At 47.5% G+C, this 22,837-nt stretch overlaps 1 protein-coding gene across 1 annotated transcript; it reads left to right on the top strand.

Moving 5' to 3' along the window:
* Nucleotides 1–384: 384 nt before the first annotated feature.
* On the top strand, nucleotides 385–21,532 carry cdk12 (cyclin dependent kinase 12). The gene is made up of 14 exons (XM_057817335.1): nucleotides 385–2,289; nucleotides 4,223–4,909; nucleotides 8,869–9,048; nucleotides 10,844–10,983; nucleotides 11,054–11,224; nucleotides 11,317–11,506; nucleotides 11,589–11,645; nucleotides 11,722–11,823; nucleotides 16,432–16,509; nucleotides 16,589–16,705; nucleotides 16,796–16,927; nucleotides 16,994–17,241; nucleotides 19,003–19,368; nucleotides 20,829–21,532. The coding sequence occupies exons 1-14, from the start codon at nucleotides 1,169–1,171 to the stop codon at nucleotides 21,095–21,097; spliced, it is 3,858 nt and encodes a 1,285-aa protein (XP_057673318.1). The 5' UTR covers nucleotides 385–1,168; the 3' UTR covers nucleotides 21,098–21,532.
* Nucleotides 21,533–22,837: the final 1,305 nt, after the last annotated feature.

Consider the following 22,837-nt stretch of genomic DNA (forward strand, 5'->3'; position numbering starts at 1 on the left):
CTCTCTTTTCTCAGCCACACTCTTGTCAACACAAATGCAAACGCCTAGCGTCCTCTGCTGCTAATTAATAATAATAAGAAGAACAACCATAATATAACATCAGGACACACAACACTGAAAAATATTTGATTTAGCTCACCGACGACGTCATATATATATTTTTAACGGGTGGATATTTTGTGTCATACAATGGAAAGGAGATTGCACAGTGCATTTTCAAATCAACTTTTACCAACAAACAGATCTTTCCCTTTTTCTATCAGCAATTTGATCTTTCCGAATGCGTTTTCCTAAATCGTCACTCGTTTCGGAACAGGAAGGCGGGCCGTCGGGGGCGATTGGCTGTCGAAGCGATAGGCCCTTGATTGACACCGCGTCGACTTCCGGTGCGGTCCGCCGTGCGTGGAAGTTGCTAGTCACAGGAGCCACAGTGGCGTTTGTAGTCTCCCGCTACTTGGGCTGCGGATGTTATTAAATCCATTGGCATCGCCCTAAATACAGGCCTGGTTGATTTTTCCAGAGCCATTGATAGTAAACTGGAACATCTACTGCACACGAATAACTATCATTTCGTATCAACATTGAATTTAGAAAGGGATAAAGCTTACATTAAAGGGAACATGTAAACAGCACCTACCTACCTACCGGGTCAAGTTTTCATTTTGTTGGAGAGACGAGCGCCTAGTTTCAAATTGATTGCATTGGCTCGTCGGTCGGTGAAAGCTAACACCGTCCTGTGGAATAATATAACCTTTCCCCCAACTTGGCACCGGACAAGGACAGCTTTGACAAAGGGGACTTTTGCTTTTTTTCCACGGCTCAACTCGCTAGCTTGCCTAGCGTTGGCTAGCGGCGCTAGCTAGCTAAGTTGAGAGGGAGGGCGAGACGACAATGCTCCAACGTTCGGTAGGCCAACTTCTTTTACGGAATACTTGATTCGAGCGGATACCGCGCGCGGCGGGATAGACGCCCGTCGTTATTGACGAGTTCGGAATGAAATGAAATGAATCGGGTCTGACGGGACGATTGCGGCCTAGTGTGCTGGATTTTCTTCACTGGCGTTTGCTTATGGACACTTGAGTATTTGCGCTCGCAACGTTGGTTAATGAGTTGCTCGGACCGCCGAGGCCCAGCCGCAGGACAAGTGGTACCGACGCCGGCTTAAGGGATGCCTGGGTCGGACCGAGACCGACACCACGGGACCAAGCGGAAGCCGGAGTCGAGCATCGGCGCCGCCCTCCACACGGCCGCGACCGGCAAAGAGGGCAAGTCGCACTTGAAATCTCTGATGGCCTCCTCCAAACGCAAACGACATAAATCGGCCAAAGTCCGGGATTTGCCGGCGGCAGAGGCAGAGGCCGAGGCCGAGGCGCAGCCGACGACCCTTCCCGAAGAGCATATTTTACAGGGCCGCGCGGCGCCTCCTAGCGTCCACCTCATGAAGCCTCTGGTGGAGTACGACGATATCAGCTCGGATTCGGACACCTTCTCGGACCCGCCGACCGCTAGACTGGCCGACAGGGTGGTGGTGATGGAGCGACTCCAACCCTCGCCCGACTACACGGCCAACGAACCCGCCCGCGAGAGCAAGAGCCACAGACACTCTCGCAGAAAGTCCAAAGACCCCAACAAAGTTCGAGACCCCGGTAACGGGGAACGCGGCTTCAAAAAGAAGAGCGGCAAGGACCGCGACAAAAGCGCTCCCGGCGCCGGCAAGGAGAAATCCGCGTTGTCCGGACCGTCCAAGTGCCGCCTTCAGCAGGAAGCGGACTTCAAGAGAGGAGAGCCCGCCGTCTCGCAAATGCCGCCTGCGGTCGGCGCCCCCTCGTCCCGCGGCAAGGAGGGCGGCCGCCCGGGCAAGCCCCGCAAGGACAAGCAGCAGAGGCGAGAGGCCCGACTAGAAGCCGCTCACGGCCAACCGCAGCGGGCCAGGGGAGAACGGAGTCACCGCAAATCCTCCAAGAGCAACAAGTCCGGCCCCAAAGGCAAATCCGGCCGAGGTAGCCCTCGCAGAAAAAGCGCCGCCCTGTCGCCCGGTCCCAGGAGGGCGGACAGCCCGCCGGGCGGACAGATGATGGACGACTACTCCAGGCGGAAGGCTTTCCAGCAGTGCCCCAGTCCCTACGGGGACACCGGCCGGCGCGGTAGGCAGAGATCGGACAGCCCCTACGGCGGCAGGCGCAGGTCGTCCAGCTTCGAGCGGGACGGCAGTCCCTACTCCCGGAGGCGTTCCGTCAGCCCCTACGCCGCCCGACGCTCCTCCAGCGCCAGTCCCAGCCCCCTGTCGAGGTTAGTATGTTATCTTTCCAGTGGATACGTGGGCTAAGTGTAGTGCTGCAACCATGAACCGATTAACTCGAGGATTCAGTCAGTAAAATTATTCAAATTTTGCTGCTTCGAGTATTCGTTGAAGTGCCATTGTAACGGTTTGTTGTGAAAGTGTTTGCATTTAGTTTTATTGATTTGGGTGGATACACTGCCCTTTAGTAGCAAAAGTGAATATGACATTTCACATGGCTGAATCCTGCTGCTCCCTGTTGAGACCCACATAAGCTACGCTTTTTCATGCATTCGCAATGTAGTTTATTGGTGTATTTAGCCGTTTTTTGTGGGAATGCGTTTGAACCATTTGTTAACAGCACTGGAAAAAAAACCTCAGCATTTTATAGCATTTAAGCTAACGAACTTTTGCTACACAAGTTAGCCAATTGTTCATTTGTTGTAATTACGCAGATCCTCATATGGTTATTTTCTTTAACTGTTTGAGGGTCAGCTTAGGTATTTAAAATTTTTATGTTCCTTTTCTGATTACTTGATTATTAGAACTCACTAGTTCATTGATTAATCGACTACTAAAATAATCGAGAGCTGCAGCCCTAGCTAGCTCACCGTGTGCCTACGTTAATACAATCGTTCGTCCTGCGTTCGTCGTCGTCCCTAAATGCCAGCGCGAGGCTAATCGCGGCTGCTCCGCGCGGAGCTGTAGCGTGTCATCTATGGCCGGAGAAACATTTTTGCGCAGTCATAGTCGAGGTCGACGGTGGTGGGAAAACCTATGGGCCGATCCCGCCTCCCTTCTGTCACTCTGCCCCCTCTGTAACTACAAGAGCAGCTCATCGCCACCTAGTGTGGAGTGCAATGAAAAGCGTCTTTGACTGTTGTGAAAAGGGCGATATAAAACCAATGCTTTATCATTATTGCGAGCGCAGTCTCACTCGAGTATTGATTCATCGACCAACGTATCAAATCGATCCATTCGCAGAGAACTCATTTAGATCTGCTCATTTTTTTGGAAAGGTTTTTGTCGAACTGTCCGAAATATTTCCGCAGCCAAATGGTGAAAATTGCCTTGTATATTTTTATAAAGTAGAGATGGACCGATTATCGGCCGGGGCCATGTTTGGAAATTTGACGTGTATCGGCATCTGCTTTTTTTTTTTTTTTTTTGAAATCCGACAGACATGAAAAAAGTCCATTTTGGTTATTTTGGCTCAGATGCAGCTCTTTGCACTAGTCTCTAATTGGTTAAATGAAATGGTTTTTATTTGCTGAGCCTGAGAACTCATGCACTTTTTGTTTGAATTTAAATGATTTCAATTATCGTGAAATTTTATTTATTGTGAAAATAATTCAGGGGGTTAAGTTTTTAGTGTACTTTTTCAGGAGGTTCTACTGAGCCTGAGAACTCCCCGTGTTTTGATCCTACATTCTGTGGAAAAAAATTCAGAGCTATTTATTTAACCTTTCATTCAACTTTATACGAAATTCAGGCACTTCTGGAACTATTATTTTCTATTTGTGGGATTCAATAAACATGCTTTAGGCATTTCACTGAAGTTCAGTGTTCTTTTAAAAAATGTATTTACACACTTTTACTCCAAAAATGGGTTATCAGCCCCTCTAACTATTAATAATCGGTATCGGTTCCGAAAACCCCATATCGGTCCATCTCGATAACGCTGACGTTCACACTAGTTTGCAACTGGTCTTGTCAAAAATTTGGAGACGAGCAAAGGAAGCGCGTCCCAATTCTCCATTTGGAGGCTCGCGTCACTTTCGAATTTATGGAAACTAGGCACGGATTCTCACAGTACAATAACTTTGAGCAAACTCACACCGTCGACCGACCGACCGACCGAGCGAGCGAGCGAGCGTATTAGATAAATGATAACGGTCCTTATCGAGAAAGAGCTTTGACAATTGACCCATTTCTTCCTTTCAGGCGCTCCGGCCGTTCCCGAAGCAGATCCCCTCCGCTGTACTCCTCGTCTTCCTCCTCTCGCCGCTCATCCTCCCGTTCCCGCGGCAAGCGTCACGGGCCGGCGGCCGGGACGTCGGGCGGCGGCTCTTACGGCGGCCGGCCCCCCAGCCGCTCACCTCCACGCTTGCCTCTCAACTCCAGCCTGGGCGCGGAGCTCAGCCGGAGGAAGAAAGAGCGGCAGGCGGCCGAGGCGGCGGCCGCGGCGGCGGCGGCCCGCGCCGGCGCGTCTTCTCCCGGCGCGCAGAAAGCGCCGGCCCCCTCCTCGTCCTCCTCTTCCTCTACCTCGCGGCCCAGAGCGGAGGAGGCGGCGAATGATTCCGGAGAAGCGGAATCTCAACCTCCGCCTTTGGCGCGGCCGTCACCGGAAGCGACCGCGTCGGAAGAAGCGGCGGCGGCGGCGGCCCCCTTGCCCCCGACGCCGGCCGCCTTCTCTCCGGCCGAACCGTCGCCCCCCGAGCCCCCGGGACCGAGCTTCTCGGACGCGGCGCCACAGCTCCCGCGAGCCGACGCCCTCGTCGCGCCTCCGCCGCCCAAATCTCCCCTTCCTATCCCCGCGCGCAGTCCCGCCCGACAGACGCCGCTCCACAAAACGTCGACGCTGCCGCCTCTGCCTTTGCCCCCCGTGTTGCTGGGAAATTCTCAGGGCAGGTGAGGAGCACTCAAAAGATTTCTCGTCTTCCCAACTGCTAACTTGCTAACTTGACCGTTTTTGTTCCTACAAAAAAGATATTATCACGGTAAAAGTTGTCTTATCAGTCAAAATCGATCATTCTCTCCATCATTATTCAAGTTTTTCATTTTCAAGTCTGATTTTTGCCCCAGAGTGAAAGTTGACAAAAGCAGATGCTGTTTTATCTTTAGTGCCAGAACAAAGATGCATGCATGATGACAAAGTACTACCGCATTTCACAAATATCAGGAATATTGCACAAAATCGATCAAATGTACAACATTGCACAAAAGCTGAGGCATAGATAAACTCCTTTTAATGAACACTCAGGAACAAGTTAGGTTTTGGTGCATGAATGGTCTTATTAAGGTGTCTGACAGTCAGGGGTGCTGCCTGGAATTTTGGGCCCCATGAAAAGCTATCCCACCACCAGTGCCGGGACACACACACACATTTAGAGTATCAACTACGTCATTTCCTGCATTTCCTACTTCGAATAAATGTTTTGTTCGAACTTAACTACACTACAGTCCAGGGCGTAGGTTTGCATAGGGACGGTTTAGAAAAACCAGAGCAACTTTTCAGGATACTTAAGTTGTCCCCACCAACTTTTAAGCAACCTTATTTACGTTATGTAATGACTTCCGTTATATAGGTTATTTATATTGTCTTCCTGTATGTTTCCATTGTTGTAATTGACCCCACCATTATGAAGAGAATTATTTTTATTATGTTTAGATTGACATCTTTTCACTTGCTGAATGTGCCGGTCCATTTTTTCCTCTTAAACGTACTTTTGATTGGCTGATGATTTAACCCTCACACACAACCACATTAGATCTTAGAGATATGAGAAGTTATTTTTCAGCCAGCAGCAGCCACTGTTAGATATGTAAAAAGACATCATTGTTTTGGAAGTGGGGAATACACCATTCATTTTGCTACTGTAGGTCCAACCTGCATCAGGGTTAGCATAACATTAAACTGTGTGAACTTGCTAACCTGCAAAACTCAAGTAGGAACCCGCTTCGAGAGAATTGTCCTTCTCTTTGTGTTTTCTACTGTTAACATTAAATAAACTTTGAGAAATGTAGTAACCTCTGCTGGCAACTATTGAACTAGAAAAATGGAGAAAATGGAATGGAAAAAAGAGAGAGAGGGGTGCTGCATAACCTCGTACGTAGCTCACACAACACAACATACACACAACAATCATAATTATGTACATTAAAAAAAAAAGTATTTATGCCGTGAGCTACCCACACTAGCTTTGTGATTGACTGGTCGATCGTGATCAACGTCATGAGCACCCCTGTTTTAGTATATCAATTAATTAGGTTCATGTTCGTGAGAAATGTAGCCCTGACCCCCGTTCACCCAATCTGTTTGGTATTATTAATGTCCCATCCTGAGCAAAAAGTGTACATGCAGGTTATGCTGTAATATCATCCCTACCAATTTTGAGACCAAACCTACGTCCTTGACTACAGTATACATTAGAGGTGTGCATCGGCACTGCCCTCACGATTCGATTCGATTACGATTCGGAGGGCCACGATTCGATTCGATTAAGAGGGCCACGATTCGATTCGGTTCGATTCGGCAATGCATCACGATGCATTAAAGCCTGGGATGCATTAAAACGCTAAAGCAAAGCATATTTTTCGTGAATCATGAGGCAACACAAGCGGTCAGACATTAAACACCTTTTCATAGGCTCTTGTGTCATTCCTGGTTGTAGTCAAATGAAAATAGTAATATATATAAAAATAATAAAAAAACATCACAGCATTTAATTAGTGCTTTGAATGAGACCAGGGCTTGCTTTCTTTTTTTTTTTTTTTACACACACTAGCAGCCTTTCATTTTTTACACACCGCATAAGTTTGGTCAAGTTTCCCACCAACCTCATAGAAGCCAAAATGTCTCCATATGCCTGCTTTCAATGTCTTTGGTGCGTCAATAATCTTTCGCGCTTCCTCTTTCTCCGCTTCAGCCATTGTTATTATGTTTTATCTCTGCTTTCTTGAGTGCCACTGCGCAATTGCACATGTCTGTGACGTTACTCCCATGAGGAAGCAGATTTGAGTTCTTCGTCCCCCCTGCATTGCTTGTACAATAGCTCCCTCTACAGGTAAACATGAGAATAATAATACAAATGGGGAAACCAAATCCATTGCATCACTGGAAGATTTTTGAACGGACTTATATATTTTAATATGTGCTGAATCGATTCGGCTTGTTGCCCGCATCGAATCGCATCGTCCATGGCCCGCATCGGGATGCATCGCCGCATCGATTATTGTTGACACCAGTAGTATACATTACAGTATACGGTATACAACTGATTTAGTATGAAGAGATTGCTAAGGATTTGCCTGCTGTTGTAGCGGATGTTGTTGTTGAGTCTGTTGCCGGTCTCGGCCGCTCGTGTCTCTTGTAAATCTCTAGTATCTCGTGACTCGGACGGAAACGCGGACGGCTAAATAGTTCCCCCCAGGAACACAACATGCCGAGGTGAACTCTGTTATAATGGTGTGGTCGCTACACTGTACTGATTAAATGTAAGCTAAAAGTGGAGCAAACACTAGCTAGCAAACAACTACGATATTTCATTCTGGAAATTCGCGATCTCCACCATAGGCTACAGCTCCGAAGCGAGGTCCCTTGTTGACAAACTAAATTCAATTGATGACAAACTAAATTCAATAAATTCTTGACAAACTGGATTCAAGAAAATTTCCACACCAACTTTCAACATGTGTAGGATACCAAAAAATGCCGTCATGATTTGGAATTCATGTTTTTGAATAGGTGCATGACGCTCATTGAGGCCGGGAAAATCCCGTATTTCTTACGGAGTCAGCTGGTACAAGCTAACGGGTTCATTTTCAGCACTACACGGACACGAGACACCAACCTTCCTTTGTGAAGTACTTTGTCGCATCCTGTCGGCCTTTTCTACTCATCTCCTGTTTTGCTTTATTTTCTTTCCTCTTTTGAAAACCTAATTTTTGTTTTGAAAACATTTCTGCACTACGGCGCGCTTAATGTTCTCATTTTTCTTGTGGGCCCCCATCAGGGCATGGGCGCTTCGAATCAGGCTCACTTTTCACCACTATACGGCGCCCCTGCTGACAATGTCAACAAAATAAATAGGCAAAACAAAATGTTTAGTTTCAAAAATACGACAAATAAACCACTGCTTTAAAGGCCTTTACAGTCCAGACAAATAAGTCTGTCCACAGTATTAGGCTGAATTGCTACTCTGTGACAGATCACAATTATGTTCCCTCCCCTACCGAATACCCTCTCAGAGCTAGCGTTCACGTTGCATCAGCGCCCTCTGGTGTTCGCTTGGTGTCATTATCGATTTGAAGTTTTTTTTTTTTTTTTCTTCCTTAATCCTCTTGATAAAAATTATATGACGATAATTATTGTCGTTTTATCACCCAGGGTTATTTATTTTGATAGTATTTTTGAGTTATAATACATTTAGAAATGAATGAAATTAAGAAGGATAAAAACAAATACTTTGATTATGGTCATTTTTTTCTTTCAATTTTATTTCACGCCAATGCATGCCATGGACGGCGAACGACTGGGAGAACTGGCCATGAATAGTCATTCTGGTACGACCAAGTGAATACAGAATGAAATGTGGTCGCGTTTGACCCGCAGTGTTGAGAATAAAATGAAGTCATGAAATATGAATCAAGTCATAAAATGTCAAATAAAACATATTGTTATCAGTAATACTACTATTATACCTACTAGTACCGTACAACAGTGCGATAGCGCTTTCAGTGCCATTGACTGCGCTTGACGTCCAAAGCCTTTTGACGGGGAAAGGCCAATGCAAACGGATTGGACGTCCAGCAGCTTGAAATGCCTAACGTCCTCCTTGCTTTTGCGTCCCTCTTCTCTCCTCACTCAGCCCAAAGAAGTCCACTTTTCCTCAGCGAGGGTCCAGGAGGGAGAAGGAAATCCGGAGCCGGCCGTCAATCATCGACCTCCCGCTGCCGCCCACCCTGCCCGGGGGAGACTCCTCGCCCCTCCAGTTGGCCACCCATCAGGGATTGTCGCTCACCCAGCCGGCCCTCAAAAGGAGACCAAAGTCAGTTTTTCTCTCACCAGCCTACAGTAGAGCGTATAGTATTCATATTGGAGGCGTGCCCATTTTCCCATTCTCAGATTATTCACGATTCGGCCGCGGAAGATTCGAGAAGGATTCGCAAACATCCAAATTCCGATTATTGAACTATACCAGATAAAGCGGAACTAAAATACAGTCGATGCCGTCTTCGGGATGCCGTGGGGAACAGACAGAGAGTAAATATAGTGTTCAACTCATGCCGCTAGATAAAAAAAACAAAACAATAATACTTGACTGCGGCCGACAGCCGCTACATACATACGTCCATATGATGCTACAGTAGATATCACATACATATGGAACTAGATGCGAAATGACACACTTACCGGCGTCGGTAAACAGCCGCCATCCTTAGGAAGTGGACTTCTCTGTTGTAGCGAACCTAATTATCTAAAATAATCCTAAATCGGCAAAGTCTTGACTTCATCTTTTAATGATGAAACCGTTTTAAAACTTTCACATGTCGAAAGTAGACGAAAAGGAAATTACGGAATAACGGGAGCAATTTGAACAACTCTAACGGTTGATTCACAACATATAATGAATGGAATGTAGTTTAAAGCTGCTAATACAGAATGGGGACTTGAGTATTTTGTTTACAGTTTTGAACTGTTAAATTGATACTGAAGTAGTAGTTTGGTTCAGGCTGAGAGGATTTTTAAACAATTATGGAACTAATATATGAAACATTAAAAGCGGGGGGCATCAATAATCGATTAATAATCGAATCGTAATCGAATCATAAGGTCCCCCAACATTCCCAGCTCTAATTCATATACACACACTTTGACTACAAAGCCCACCTGAGTATAAGATGCAACGTTCAAATTTGACAAAATTTAAGGGGCGGAGAGCCACATAGAAGCTGCAAGCGTCTTGGGATATTTCCATTTTACACAGAAATATCCGATTGATCAAAAATGTCTTTACTCCCGACATTTGCAAGATGTAATTGGCTTGACCTATCCTCGGAAACTCAAAGTGGACCAAATTCCCCGCCGTCGCATCCGATTCGATCAGGCCCCGCACGGGCTGAAGGCTGGCGCTAGCCCCGATTACAGCAGTTTCGTCGTGGCGCGCCGTCCTTTTTAAATCCATACAAAGTCAAAAGACGCCGCTTCTCGATCCGAGCCTCGACGCGGTCCTCCGATGCCTTGAATCGCACCGTTTGGTCGGCGGTCGACGTGGCGATTTGCTCGAAAGTTGCCGTCTCGGAAACTTTCCGGTAGAGCGGGGCACCTCCTAAGCCGAGCAGAAGGAACCCCACCACCGTCACGCAAAACGGCCAAATATCCTCGATGTATTCCACGGATCGGACGGTAAGACAGGCTGGCCTCCGGTGATCCCGTGAATCTCTCATGTATCCGGCGGCGAAGGTGCCGTCTGGGCAAGACTGCTCTCCTGGTGCACTGTGTCTTGTCAATTGCGCTGAGAGACCAACTAATCAGATCCATTTTCCTATGAGAGAGCAGCAACAGCTGATCCACAGATGAAATACAAAAAAAAGCAGACAGACTAGACTGATGAAGACAGCGGCGGCAGGAAACACGTCCGCCTCTGTCGAAGGCAGGACAGAAAAAAACGCAGCGTACAAACCTAGAGAAAAAAATAGTGGTTTCTAAAATTCCACTCTTTCAGGTTACTTTCATTTTTGCGGTAGCATTGACGGTTTAATGTTTGCATTGAACAAACGCCTAGTGCAAATTTGAAGCGTGGGAAAACTTTTTTTTTTTTTTTTCATTTCAAATGTCGTCAGGATTTGTTGCCCTCGATACGGCGAGCGCAAACACACCATGAGCGACTGGGGCAAGCGATGCGTGGATAAGTTCGACATCATCGGAATCATCGGAGAGGGCACCTACGGCCAAGTGTACAAAGCCAAGGACAAAGACACGGGTAAGGAGGTCGCCGTCCGGCCGTCCGTCCGGCGGACGCGGCGGTCACGCGCGCGCTCGTATGTCGGCAGGCGAGTTGGTGGCTCTGAAAAAAGTACGCTTGGACAACGAGAAGGAGGGCTTCCCCATCACGGCTATCAGAGAGATCAAGATCCTGCGCCAGCTCAAGCACGGCAGCGTGGTCAACATGAAGGAGATCGTCACCGACAAGCAGGACGCGCTGGATTTTAAAAAGGACAAAGGTGAGAGGCCGCTGAACTCTTTTCTTTCCATTTCGACTCTTTTTACGAACGAGTCGAGCTCATTTAAGTATCGGCCGTTTTGTTTTTCTCAGGAGCCTTCTACCTGGTCTTCGAGTACATGGACCACGACCTGATGGGCCTGCTGGAGTCGGGCCTGGTCCAGTTCTCTCACGAGCACATTCGCAGCTTCATGCGCCAGCTGATGGAGGGCCTGGACTACTGCCACAAGAACAACTTTTTGCACCGTGACATCAAGTGTTCCAACATACTGCTCAACAACAGGTAAAGTAAAGCGCCCGCCCGATTGCCGAGGAGGCCCATTCGTTCCCCGAGTCCAACGTGCTCGCTCGCGCCTGTCTTCCAGAGGTCGGATTAAACTGGCCGACTTTGGCTTGGCTCGTCTTTACAACTCGGAAGAGAGGTAACCCGACTTCCTTTTTTTTTTTGCTCCGGCCGCCCCTTTCTCTCTTCATTAACGCGCCCTCTGCCGCTTTTAGTCGACCGTACACCAACAAAGTCATCACGCTGTGGTACCGCCCCCCCGAGTTGCTGCTGGGCGAGGAGAGGTACTCGCCGGCGATCGACGTGTGGAGCTGCGGGTGAGTGTTAAAGATGGACCGGCACGCGACGCCCAATTAAAAAAAAAAAAAAGGCCCATTTTACAAGCTGATATACTTTTTTTTTTTAAAGCGCGTTGATGATACAATCCAATTGAAATACTCAAATTGAAATCGTATTATTGTAATCGTATTGACATCATTGTCAAAGGGGAAGTTGAGAATTTTTGACATAAGGCTTAAAGTGTGTACGATACCAAAAATCATGTTTATATCATATTTCACGCTGTGTTTTATGTTCCTGAATGAAATGGACCGCTTGGATGTGTGGAAGCGATCGTTTTATATATTCAATTTTTGAATCCCGCGCCATGAAAATGAGTGACTTCCAGCTTCAGTCCAGGTTTTAGGACGAACGCGAATGCGACGTCACCCGGGTCAGCATCTCGCGATACAGCATTGCTTTATTTGCCTGGCACAGCCAGACTATTCTCCCTGTATTTTTCAATTCAAACACTGTGAGAGATCCAGCCCATTAACAGCCTCTCGAGCAAGGTACGAAAATCAATCGTCCAATCAGATTCGTTTATTTGCCAGACGCGTTTTTAACGAGTAACGTCACTCTCGCGCGCCAAAAGTCGTGTCTACAACAACACAGATGGCGAACGGGAGAGCCGAGAATATGTTCCAGTCCGCGCTAAAACCAGTTTTAAATGACCAAAAGCACATCGAAACAAGTCATTGACAACGGTCAACATGGCTCGTGCTAGCCATGTTGAATAAATTTCTCCAATCTCCGCTCACGCTAATTACTTGTCGCTTTGACAACGTCTCGTCTGCCCGTCGCTGATTGGTCCACTCCGCTGTCTGTTTGCTGTGGCTTACTCCGCCCTCGGAATTTGATCCGCCGGACGGTCGCTGGTATACCAGGCAATTGCATTATAGCGTGCAGATGGACTGCGGATTCAGTTGATTTTGCGGAATAATTTGTTTATTTTTTGCATCATGCCAGCTAATCGGCTGCAGACTTTTTTAGCTGCACCAGGGAGAGGCGTGTGAGCCTGTTTGGCTTTCAGAAAGTTTCCGTTCACACCGAACTCAAATGTGCGACAACTGTGGGACCATTGGACTTATGAGGAAGTGAGTAAACATGGTTTTTTGTACCATGTCAAAAACTGGGATCATGGCACACGTTTTAATACGAAGGTGGCTTGCATTTTGATGCTGACAATGCTCCTTGTCCACCGAGAAGGCCACTCAGCCCATGACCGATCGGCGAAGACGATCGACAACCCCGCCGTCGTGTAAAATAATCCGGGCTAGTTTTGTTTGATTTTTCCTTTAGAAGACTTTGAAACATGTCTCGGTTCGGGTTAGCGTGTCGGCTAGCTATCAGGCCTCTTGGTTTATTTATTCACAGTAGCCGGGGCAGGGGAATGACAAAAGCCTGATTAACTTCGGTGGCATAAATATTGTTCGGGAGGTGCAAGAAGTCGACAGTTTTGACCATTCTGGAGTTATTTTGCCATGTCGTACTGAATAAATGCATTTTTATTATTTCATATTCCATTTAGCACAAGACTGTTATTTGTCATGACCATACCATTTACTTAGCTATTAGGGAAAAATACTTGGATAAAAATATCGGAGTAGAGAGACTGAAACAATGACATTTTGCAGCTCTCTTTGTCGAATTTTCCTCGTTCTGAATAATTCCCCCTCAAATGTAAATCGGATGAAACCATGACCCTGCCGACGTCATCCTTCTGTTGGGGACGCTAGAGCCCTATAATGGTAGGCGTGGCAGATGAAAAGACTCACTTCTCGTCATCTGCGCTTTGCCAAATTGTTGTATATAGTCAGATTGTCTCAAAATATGTTTGTAATTCACATTATAATACTATTTAATGTCTTTTTTTATCCTGTCGTATGCACTTTAATCTTCGAGTTAGAGAGGGTTTAATTAGTCCGTGAAGTAGATTTCAACTAATTCTGTGTAGTTTGTTATTTGTTAGTTTCAGGGTGGCTAAGCTAGTGCGAGTAATTAGGGTGATTTAGCCTGCCAATTAAAAAAACGACAACATACAGTGGGGAGAACAAGTATTTGATACACTGCCGATTTTGCTGGTTTTCCCACTTGCAAGCCATGTAGAGGTCTGTAATTTGTATCATAAGTTCTCTTCAACTGTGAGGGACAGAATCTAATACCAAAATCCAGAAAATCACATTGTATAATATTTAAATAATAAATTTGTATTTAACTGCATGAAATAAGTATTTGCTACATTACCAACTAGTAAATATTCCGGCTCTTAGTTCTTTTTTAAGAACCTCTCCTGTTCTCCACTCATTACCGGAAGGAACTGCACCTGTTTGAACTTGTTACCCGTATAAAAGACACCTGTTCACGTGCTCAAACAAACAAACTCCAACCTCTCCACAATGGCCAAGACCAAAGAGCTGTGTAAGGACATCAGGGATTAAATAATAGACCTGCACAAGGCTGGAATGGGCGACAGGAAAATCAAGCAAGCAAGCAAGCAAGCAGCTTGGTGAGAAGGTAACAACTGTCGGAGCGATTATTAGAAAATGGAAGAAGTTCAAGTTGACGGTCAATCTGCCTCGTTCTGGGGCTCCGTGCAAGATCTCACCTCGTGGGGCATCACTGATGATGAGGACGCCGTCATGGATTAAAATCCTACAGCGCACGCAAGGTCCCGCTGCTGAAGCCAGTGCATGTCCAGACACGTCTGAAGTTTGCCACTGACCATCTGGATGATCCAGAGGAGCAATGGGAGAAGGTCATGCGGTCGGATGAGACCAAAATTGGTCTAAACTCGGCTCGTCGTGTTTGGAGGAAAAAGAAGGATGAGTACAACCCCAAGAACACCATCCCAACCGCGAAACATCATTTTATGGGGCTGCTTCTCTGCCAAGGGTACAGGACGACTGCACCGTATTGAAGGGAGGATGGATGGATGGATGGATGGATGGATGGGGCTATGTATCGCCAGATCTTGGCTGACAACCTCCTTCCTTCAATGAGAGCCCTGAAGATGGGTCGTGGCTGGGTCTTCCAGCATGACAACGACCCAAAGCACACAGCCAAGGCAACTAAAGAGTGGCTCCGTAAGAAGCATCTTAAGGTCCTGGAGTGGCCTAGCCAATCACCAGATCTGAACCTGATAGAAAATCTATGGAGGGAGCCCGGCAGCAGCCCCGAAACCTGAAGGCTCTGGAGAAGATCTGCATGGAGGAGTGGGCCAAAAAACCCTGCTGCAGTGTGTGCAAACCTTGTCAAGGACTACAGGAAACGTTTGGTACAGTATCTGTAATAGCAAACAAAGGTTTCTGTACCAAATATTAAGTTCCGTTTTTGTGATGTATCAAATACTTATTTCATGCAAATTTATTATTTAAAGATCATACAACGTGATTTTCTGGATTTTTGTATTAGATTCCGTCCCTCACAGTTGAAGAGAACTTATGATACAAATTACAGACCTCTACATGCTTTGCAAGTGGGAAAACCAGCAAAATCGGCAGTGTATCAAATAATTGTTCTCCCCACTGTAGCTGGACACATGAAAAGCATCAATGACCCATGCAATCAAAGTGTTGGCTATGTTTTCAGGATAAAGTGATTCAAAATTACCATTGCATGTCAATAATAGCAGTATGAACAGCAACATTTGTAATCCAGCAGAGGAGCAGAGTGGAGTGATATCACATTAACCCACTGCTGAGTTTTTAACGTCTGAGCCGGCAGCAAGTTTCCATCGTTCTTCATTGGGAATTTGTGCAAACGTTGCTTTGCCCATTACTTTTGTTTTCACAGTGTCTAAATTAACTCTGCAGATTGATGCTGCATTTGAGGAAGATGGGAAGTCAGAGTTTCCAACCGTGGATCTGGAAAAATATCATTGGAACGCCTCCGCTACTTGATCGCTTACGAAAAAGACAGGTTTGTCTTTTGATGGCCAAAATAAAAAAGGACTCGTCGCCATCAGCCGTCTTTGCCGTCTACGTTCGCTCGGAACGTTTTTTGAGGTCGCGACTGGTATCGTCGGGGCGGGATGAGTCCGACTTCCCCCCTTCCTCGAGTGCGGCGTGAGCACGAGCGGCCGAAACACTTCGGTCGCATTACGTATCTTTTAAAAAAAAAAAAAAAAAAAGTCCCTTAGAATGAAATGAATGACGGCAGCTTGGCGTGATGTTGTTTTGGCCGTGTGGGTGTTTTGGAACAATGATCTGCATTCTGAATTATTTGACTATGTTCCATCTGTTGTTAGATCTAAATCGTTTTTATTGGCATGCTAAGGCAGCCCAATTGACCTACAATTGAGCTACTCTGGAGTCCTGGAACTAACTTACAAACTGCACGGAATATGTTGAAATCAACTCGACCGACTAGTTAAACTCCCCCTACCTTGAAGATGAACCCCACTGTCAAAAATTCTGAACTTCCGCTTTAAGATACAATGGATTGTGTTGCACCCTCGTATAAAAATAAACGGAAAACACAAGTTGGCCGATGATGTCGCCTTTTCGACGGCCCATCTTAAAAAGTCGTCGGGCCGACGTAGCGGCGGCGGCGGCGGAAAATCCTCCCCTACGAGCTTCTGATTGAATTTGCCCGTCGTGGCTCAGGTGCATTCTGGGAGAGCTGTTCACCAAGAAGCCCATTTTTCAAGCCAATCAGGAGCTCCTGCAGCTGGAGCTCATCAGGTACGTGGAGATCAACTTTGATCCTTTCAGTCATATCGAATAGACATCTGAAGCGTGCGTGCATCCGTCCCGACCGCAGTCGCCTGTGCGGCTCCCCTTGTCCCGCGGTCTGGCCCGACGTGATCAAGTTGCCTCTCTTCAACACCATGAAGCCCAAGAAGCAATACCGCCGGCGACTACGGGAGGAATTTGCTTTGTACGTCCCGAGTCCCGATAGCGGCGCTCTCTCGCACGCGGCGGCGGCGACTGAATACGTCTCCCTTCTGACGTTTATCTTTTTGTTCAGCTTGCCGACCCCCGCCCTGGACCTGCTGGACCGAATGCTGACACTGGACCCGTCGCGGCGCTGCACGTCGGAGGGGGCGCTCCACAGCGACTTCCTGCGCGACGTGGACCCCGACAACATGCCGCCGCCGGAGTCAGTAGACCGGAAGGACTCTGCCTTTTCCCGCCTCGGCGTAACGGCCCGATTGTCCTTTTTCAGTTTGCCCCATCATCAAGACTGCCACGAACTGTGGAGCAAGAAGCGGCGACGCGCGCGTCAGAGCGGGCTGCCCGAGGAAGCCCTCCCCAAAGCGCCCCGGAAGGAATCGTCCGGCGGGGAAAACAGTCGTCCTCAAAGCAGTCCGGCCGGGGCGCCTCCCGCGCCGCCGCCGCCGCCGCCTCCTCCGCCTCCTCCTCCCCCGCCGGGAAAGCCGCCTCCGAACGCCGTCCCGGACAATGACTTGTCAGGTAAATGTTAGGCTAGGTTCTGACCCGCGTGCGAGGAAGCGTCCAAACAAATAACGACACACCGTGAGAGTGCGCGTGAACGACACGTCAGTCTGCCCAGACTCGGCCGTGTAAGCAATACTGAAATATTGCTCATTTGGCACAAAGAAAGCGAGCATTATCGGTAGAGGTGGGAATCTTTGGGCACCTTACGATTCAGAGGCTACGATTTCATTATAAATCAATTATTGATGACCCCCGCCACACCACCCCCACACACTATTGGCTGCCTTTATTGTTTTGTACATTAGTTACAAAAACTGTAAAATAAATAAATAAATAAGGCTTAAATAAACGACGATTTCAGTATCAAGTTAACAGTTAAAAACAAATAATATACTCAAATCCCCACTGTATCAGCAGCTTTAAACTACATTCAATTAATTTAATGTTGTGAATCAACCGTTAAAGTTGTTAAAATTGCTCCCGTTAATAATTTCCGTTTTGTCTACTTTTGACATGTGAAAGTTTTAAAACTATTTTAAAGCTAGAGTCAAGTCAACATTTTACCGATTTAGGAGTATTTTAGATAAAAAGTTAATTAGGTTCACTTGGAAGGTTCGCTACAACGGCCTTGCAGGGAAGTCTACTGCTTTAAGATGGCGGCCATTTACTAACGCCTGCATCTAGCTTTCTGTAGATGTGCTGCTAACGCCACCGAGTCTATATTGCATCTAGTCCTATATAAATATGATATCTACCGTAACATTATGTGGACGTACTTCGTAGCAGCTGTCGGCAGCAGTCAGGTATGTTGTTGTTTTTTTTTTTTTTTTATCTCGCGGCATGGGTTGAGCTAGAGCCGTGAGTTGAGCATTGGCATTACCCGAGGGGCCGGGTAATGACAAGCATGATGTTTAGCTACTCTCGCTCCGTTCCTCATTGCGTCCCGAAGACCGCGCGGCACGCTGAGTGTGTTTTACTTCCGCTTTACTTGACATATTTTAATCATCGGAATTTGGATGTTTATGAATCGTTCTCGAATCTTCCACGGCCGAATCGTGAATAATCTAAGACTTGGAAATTTCGCACAGCTCTAATTATCGGGCGCATTCTTTTCGTCATCGATGACCGCATTCGAGCCTTCATCGTAAAAGCTAGGCGCCGACGCTAACGAGCAGCTACATTGCTGCCGTCTCGCGTGCCGCTCTCGCTCTTTGCTGCGTGAATTCCGTTTTGGGAGACTTGACAGGTCAGACCGCCGCCACAGTCTGGCAAAGTGTGGCCCAGATGGGATTCAAACCACCTACGGAAGTGACCCGGATTTAGATTTGAAATGGTCCACTTCTATGCGACTTGTCCCGTTCAGACCGTCAAGTGAATGCCTCACTCGAGTCGGGAAAAATCGGATTCCTGCATTAAGAACAGCGGCGTGAAGCTAGCCTTCGACGGTTACGCGGCGAACAGCCAATTTACATACTAGACGGGGGCCCGCCGCCCACTTTTTATCAGCAGGGCAAATGATGAAAATATCACAGAACGTGGCCCACAAGAAGCTGAAGTTCAGCCTGCATTCTGTTGCGCTTCTCAGCTTCAACGCTAGAGGGCGCTAGTCACTTAATGGCCCTGCTCCATTAGCTCCGGGTTCCAAAGCCTGACAAGTTTGTTTCTATCGTGTAGAAATGGAAATGATTTTGTTGCTTTTAAGTCATTCACTGCCATTGACTTTTGCGGGTGGATTCCTTCCGTTCGGGGACGATAACGGTGTTTTTCCGCCCGCAGCGTTGGGAGCCGCCGCCGAGCAACTCAACCAGACGGAGATGGCCCTGCTGCTCAACCTCCTCCAAGGCCAGACGGAGTTCTCCATCCCGCAGGTCTCCCAGCTCCTCAGCCTGTCGGACGCCGAGACGGCGGACGGGCCGGCCCCCGGCGAGGCCCCCGAGCGGCCGGCCGCCGAGGCGCCCGAGCCGTCCCCGGCGGAGGACGCGGCGCGCCTCCCGGAGGACCAGGCCGGCCTGCTGGCGCTCATCCTGGGCCACATCATCAAGCCGGAGGGCGAGGAGCGAGCCGCCGACGAGAGCAGCAACGGCGTCCGCTCGGAGGAGCCCCTAACGCGCGCTTCGTCCGCCTCTACTACTGAGCGCAAGGGCAAGTCTGGCTTTAGTCTGTAGGAGGTGACACGGGCCGGGGGAGATGTCCTGCCCCCCCACCCCCCCACCCCCACCCCACGGGGACAACAGTAGGACGAGGAAAAGCATTCTTAGCGTACTCTAGATTTCTATCCAGAGAATTATACAGTAATCCCCCGCTATTGCTGGGCAAAAGGGACCCGACGCAGCTTTCGTTTCACCCCTCTTTAACATCGATGATAATGTTTTAAACGGTAAATACGTGACAATGTGCGATCCCGTTCGACACCTAATTTTGCTGCAGCGTGAATTTTAAATTGCACGAGAACTGCGTTGCCATGCCACCTTGCAAATTCAGCGGCCGGTCAAAAACGCCTTGTCGGATCACGCCTATAAAAAACGTCCGACTGTCGCGGACGACGAATTTGTCAAATTTCCACCCGGCGTCTTTATTTCTGGCCCGGTTCCTCCTCTTTTGAACCATAACGCAACTCCGGCGGCCGGGGAAATCCGCTCATTCCTAGACAATCGCCCCGTGTTGTTTGTGGTTTCATTCAAACAACAAAAGTACAATTCGGTATACGGGGAGCACGAAATGGTTTATTTACCGTTAAAGAACACCAGGGGTCGCAGTTTAGTCTTAACATTTTGGCAGGAATCAGCGTTTTTTCTGAGGGGAAAGAGCACAAAAATGTATTTTTTAAGCTGACAAGATGAGATGCTGCTGTATACTTGCAAATGATGGACCACAGTAATGCGGGGGATTACTGTATATCCAGATGGCATTAGCGGGATAAAGGTTTAATCAGGCAAATGATTTATTCCCATACAAGTTCCATGGAATTCTTACCCCCCACATGTATGGAAAAAAGGTGTCATGTTATTAGGGTGACAGTTTGTTGCACATGGATGTGACTGACTGGTGTACACAATAAAAGCACCACAAAGTCGAGTGTCATTCATTTAAAGTTTTTTTTTTTTTTTTTTTTTGGTGTTTTGTTTTGTAAGACACGTTCCCCATCACCCTCTTTTCACATTTTCCACTCATTTCTCCACACTCTTTGGTTCTGTGTCACATTTTGCCCCTCAGCAGCAGAAAGCATCAGACTGTCATGTTTGCCTTAAGTTATCTTGTGGAAATAAATGTTTTCAATCTTTAGACCTTACCTGCATGTTCTATCGCACCACCCACGCCTTTTTTTCTCGTCTTTCCACTGATCCCGCGAGTCTTAAAGAGTAGAAAACGTGACCCCCGAGCCATAGGCACTGCTGTATTCATTGTTTTAATGACAACCTTGTGCAAAGCATGTCCAAATAGTGCCGGCTGGCTTTTGCGTTGCCATGTTCATGGGAAGTATGTGTAATGCATGTGATGTCTCCCTCTTGTGGTCAAGGCAAGGTAGGAATGGATACCCCCTCCCCACCACCGCCATCAAAAAAATGGCATGACTGTTGTCTAACGTGTAATGTCCTCTCCAGATGCGGCCAAAAGGAAGGCGTTCCGCAGTTGTCCTTTGCCCCCGCGTCCACCCTCCCCTCCGGAGCTCCCCCTACCCTGCCCGAGTCAGGATAACGGCACGTCGGCCGTGGCGGCCGCTCTCCTGCGTCTCATCTCTGACGCCGGGGCCTCTTCGGCAGGAGAGGAGCCGGTCGCGGAGGCGTCACCCGGTCCCGAGGACGCAATTGGAGCTCTTGAAAGCGATGCGGCCGAGTTCCCCAAAGACCGGGACCTCCGCTTTTCCCACTGAGTGTGCCGAGGGTCACGTGATCATTTGTGATGAAATGTCAGTGGAATTGAAACTTGGATCATTTCCCATCCGATGCTGCTCCGTGACTTGCCATCCGCTGAAAAGGGTTAAAAAAACAACAACAACTGTATCGTGACAGGCCTTATTCTTCTTTTGCTCTTCAAAACATGAAACGAGTCGCTCAGCGACAAGAAACTTTGCGCTTTTCCCGGAGCTGCTGCTCTTTGCCTCCGTCTCCCTAACGGCCTTTTCTTTTGGAGAGAAAACGATTGGCTTGAAGAAAAAGTCATTCAAACCACGACCAGGGTTTTTCTTCAAGACTGTATTTCACGCGTGATAGAGTCTAAGAGGAAAAGAAATATTTTGTAATATATGTTTTGACGGTTGAGTTTATTAAAGGATAATATGCGACCACGATCCAAACGCTTCCAATTATTGCTACAATTGTTCCCAGTGCAATGATCGATCTTTGATCGTTTGAACCCATTTTGAGAACTACAGCTCCGATGATGCTTATTAGCAAAACAATGTCTTCTAACAGTTTTTTCCTGGTTACATTGGGGGAAATGTACAAGGAGCGACAAGGGAGGATAGCACTTGTAATCGTTAAACATTAATTTTTTTAGCATGAATGGGCTGGGAGACTGGCGCAGGCTGCCAGTGTCGGACGCTAGAAGACAAATCTGCAACCGGTGAGCTAGCTCCGCTTTGTCTACGCTTCATTGAAACACGTTTTGTTTTGTGAGGGATCGGTGTGTACCCTTTCTCTTTTCTTTCACCTTTATTCGACGTTGACAACGAGAGACACCACAGTAGCCAGGACTCGGGCGAAGCCATACATGCCCAAGCTACGGCTCGCGGCCAGGTTTTGATAGGCCAGCCGGCCGCAGCAAATATTGAAAATGCAATGGCGTACCGCATGCAACACATGAATATTCATGACGTTAGCAATTGTGGCTAGGCGGGTCAAGCTTGCATTTGTCGCATGCAACACATGAATATTCATGACGTTAGCAATTGTGGCTAGGCGGGTCAAGCTTGCATTTGTCCCAATGCTAAATGCATGTAAATAGTCTTCTGAAGCCAGCGGATGATGTGGTCGATCGAGTCCGGATAGCTTGTTGAGTAGACGGTGGTGTTGCCGTGTCCGGCCGCTAGTGACTCTCACGTGTCTGTGCCGGAAACGAGCACGGCCAAATATACGGTTGTTTCCTCCCAGGAACACAACATGCCCACCCAAGTTCCCTAGGTGAATTCTGTTAAGAGGTAGGAGTCACTACAGTACGAAGGAGATGTTTACTGAACTCGTTCTGTCCAAAAATGATGTCCCTGGTGCCAAATTCACCAGTAAAGATGTGGAAGCATACAAATGTTCAATTCAAGAGACGGCTTGAGTGTCGAGGGCTGAAAAAGAGCCGACCCGATCCAGAGGTAGCTTTTTTTTTATCGACACCTTTTTCTTACGCCACTGACAATGACATTCTCCTGTTATAACAAGCTATCCAAGCTTTACCACCATATTCCCTGTCTTTCTTATATCCTCTGGTTGTCTGATGTCTCTGACTGTTCTTGGGGGTAATTTACATTGCGATTGCAACTGCTACTCAGTGACAGCCAACCAACATTTTTCATTAATAACAAATCTAATTCTTTTATTTACGCTTCACCCCTTACTAAAGTTTCAAAACAGAAAAGCTAACAACAGTGGCTGTCAGATACCATTATCATTTTTTTTAGGTC

Source organism: Corythoichthys intestinalis, chromosome 16 (genome assembly GCF_030265065.1).
Source record: "Corythoichthys intestinalis isolate RoL2023-P3 chromosome 16, ASM3026506v1, whole genome shotgun sequence".
Classification (NCBI taxonomy): Eukaryota; Metazoa; Chordata; class Actinopteri; order Syngnathiformes; family Syngnathidae; genus Corythoichthys; species Corythoichthys intestinalis.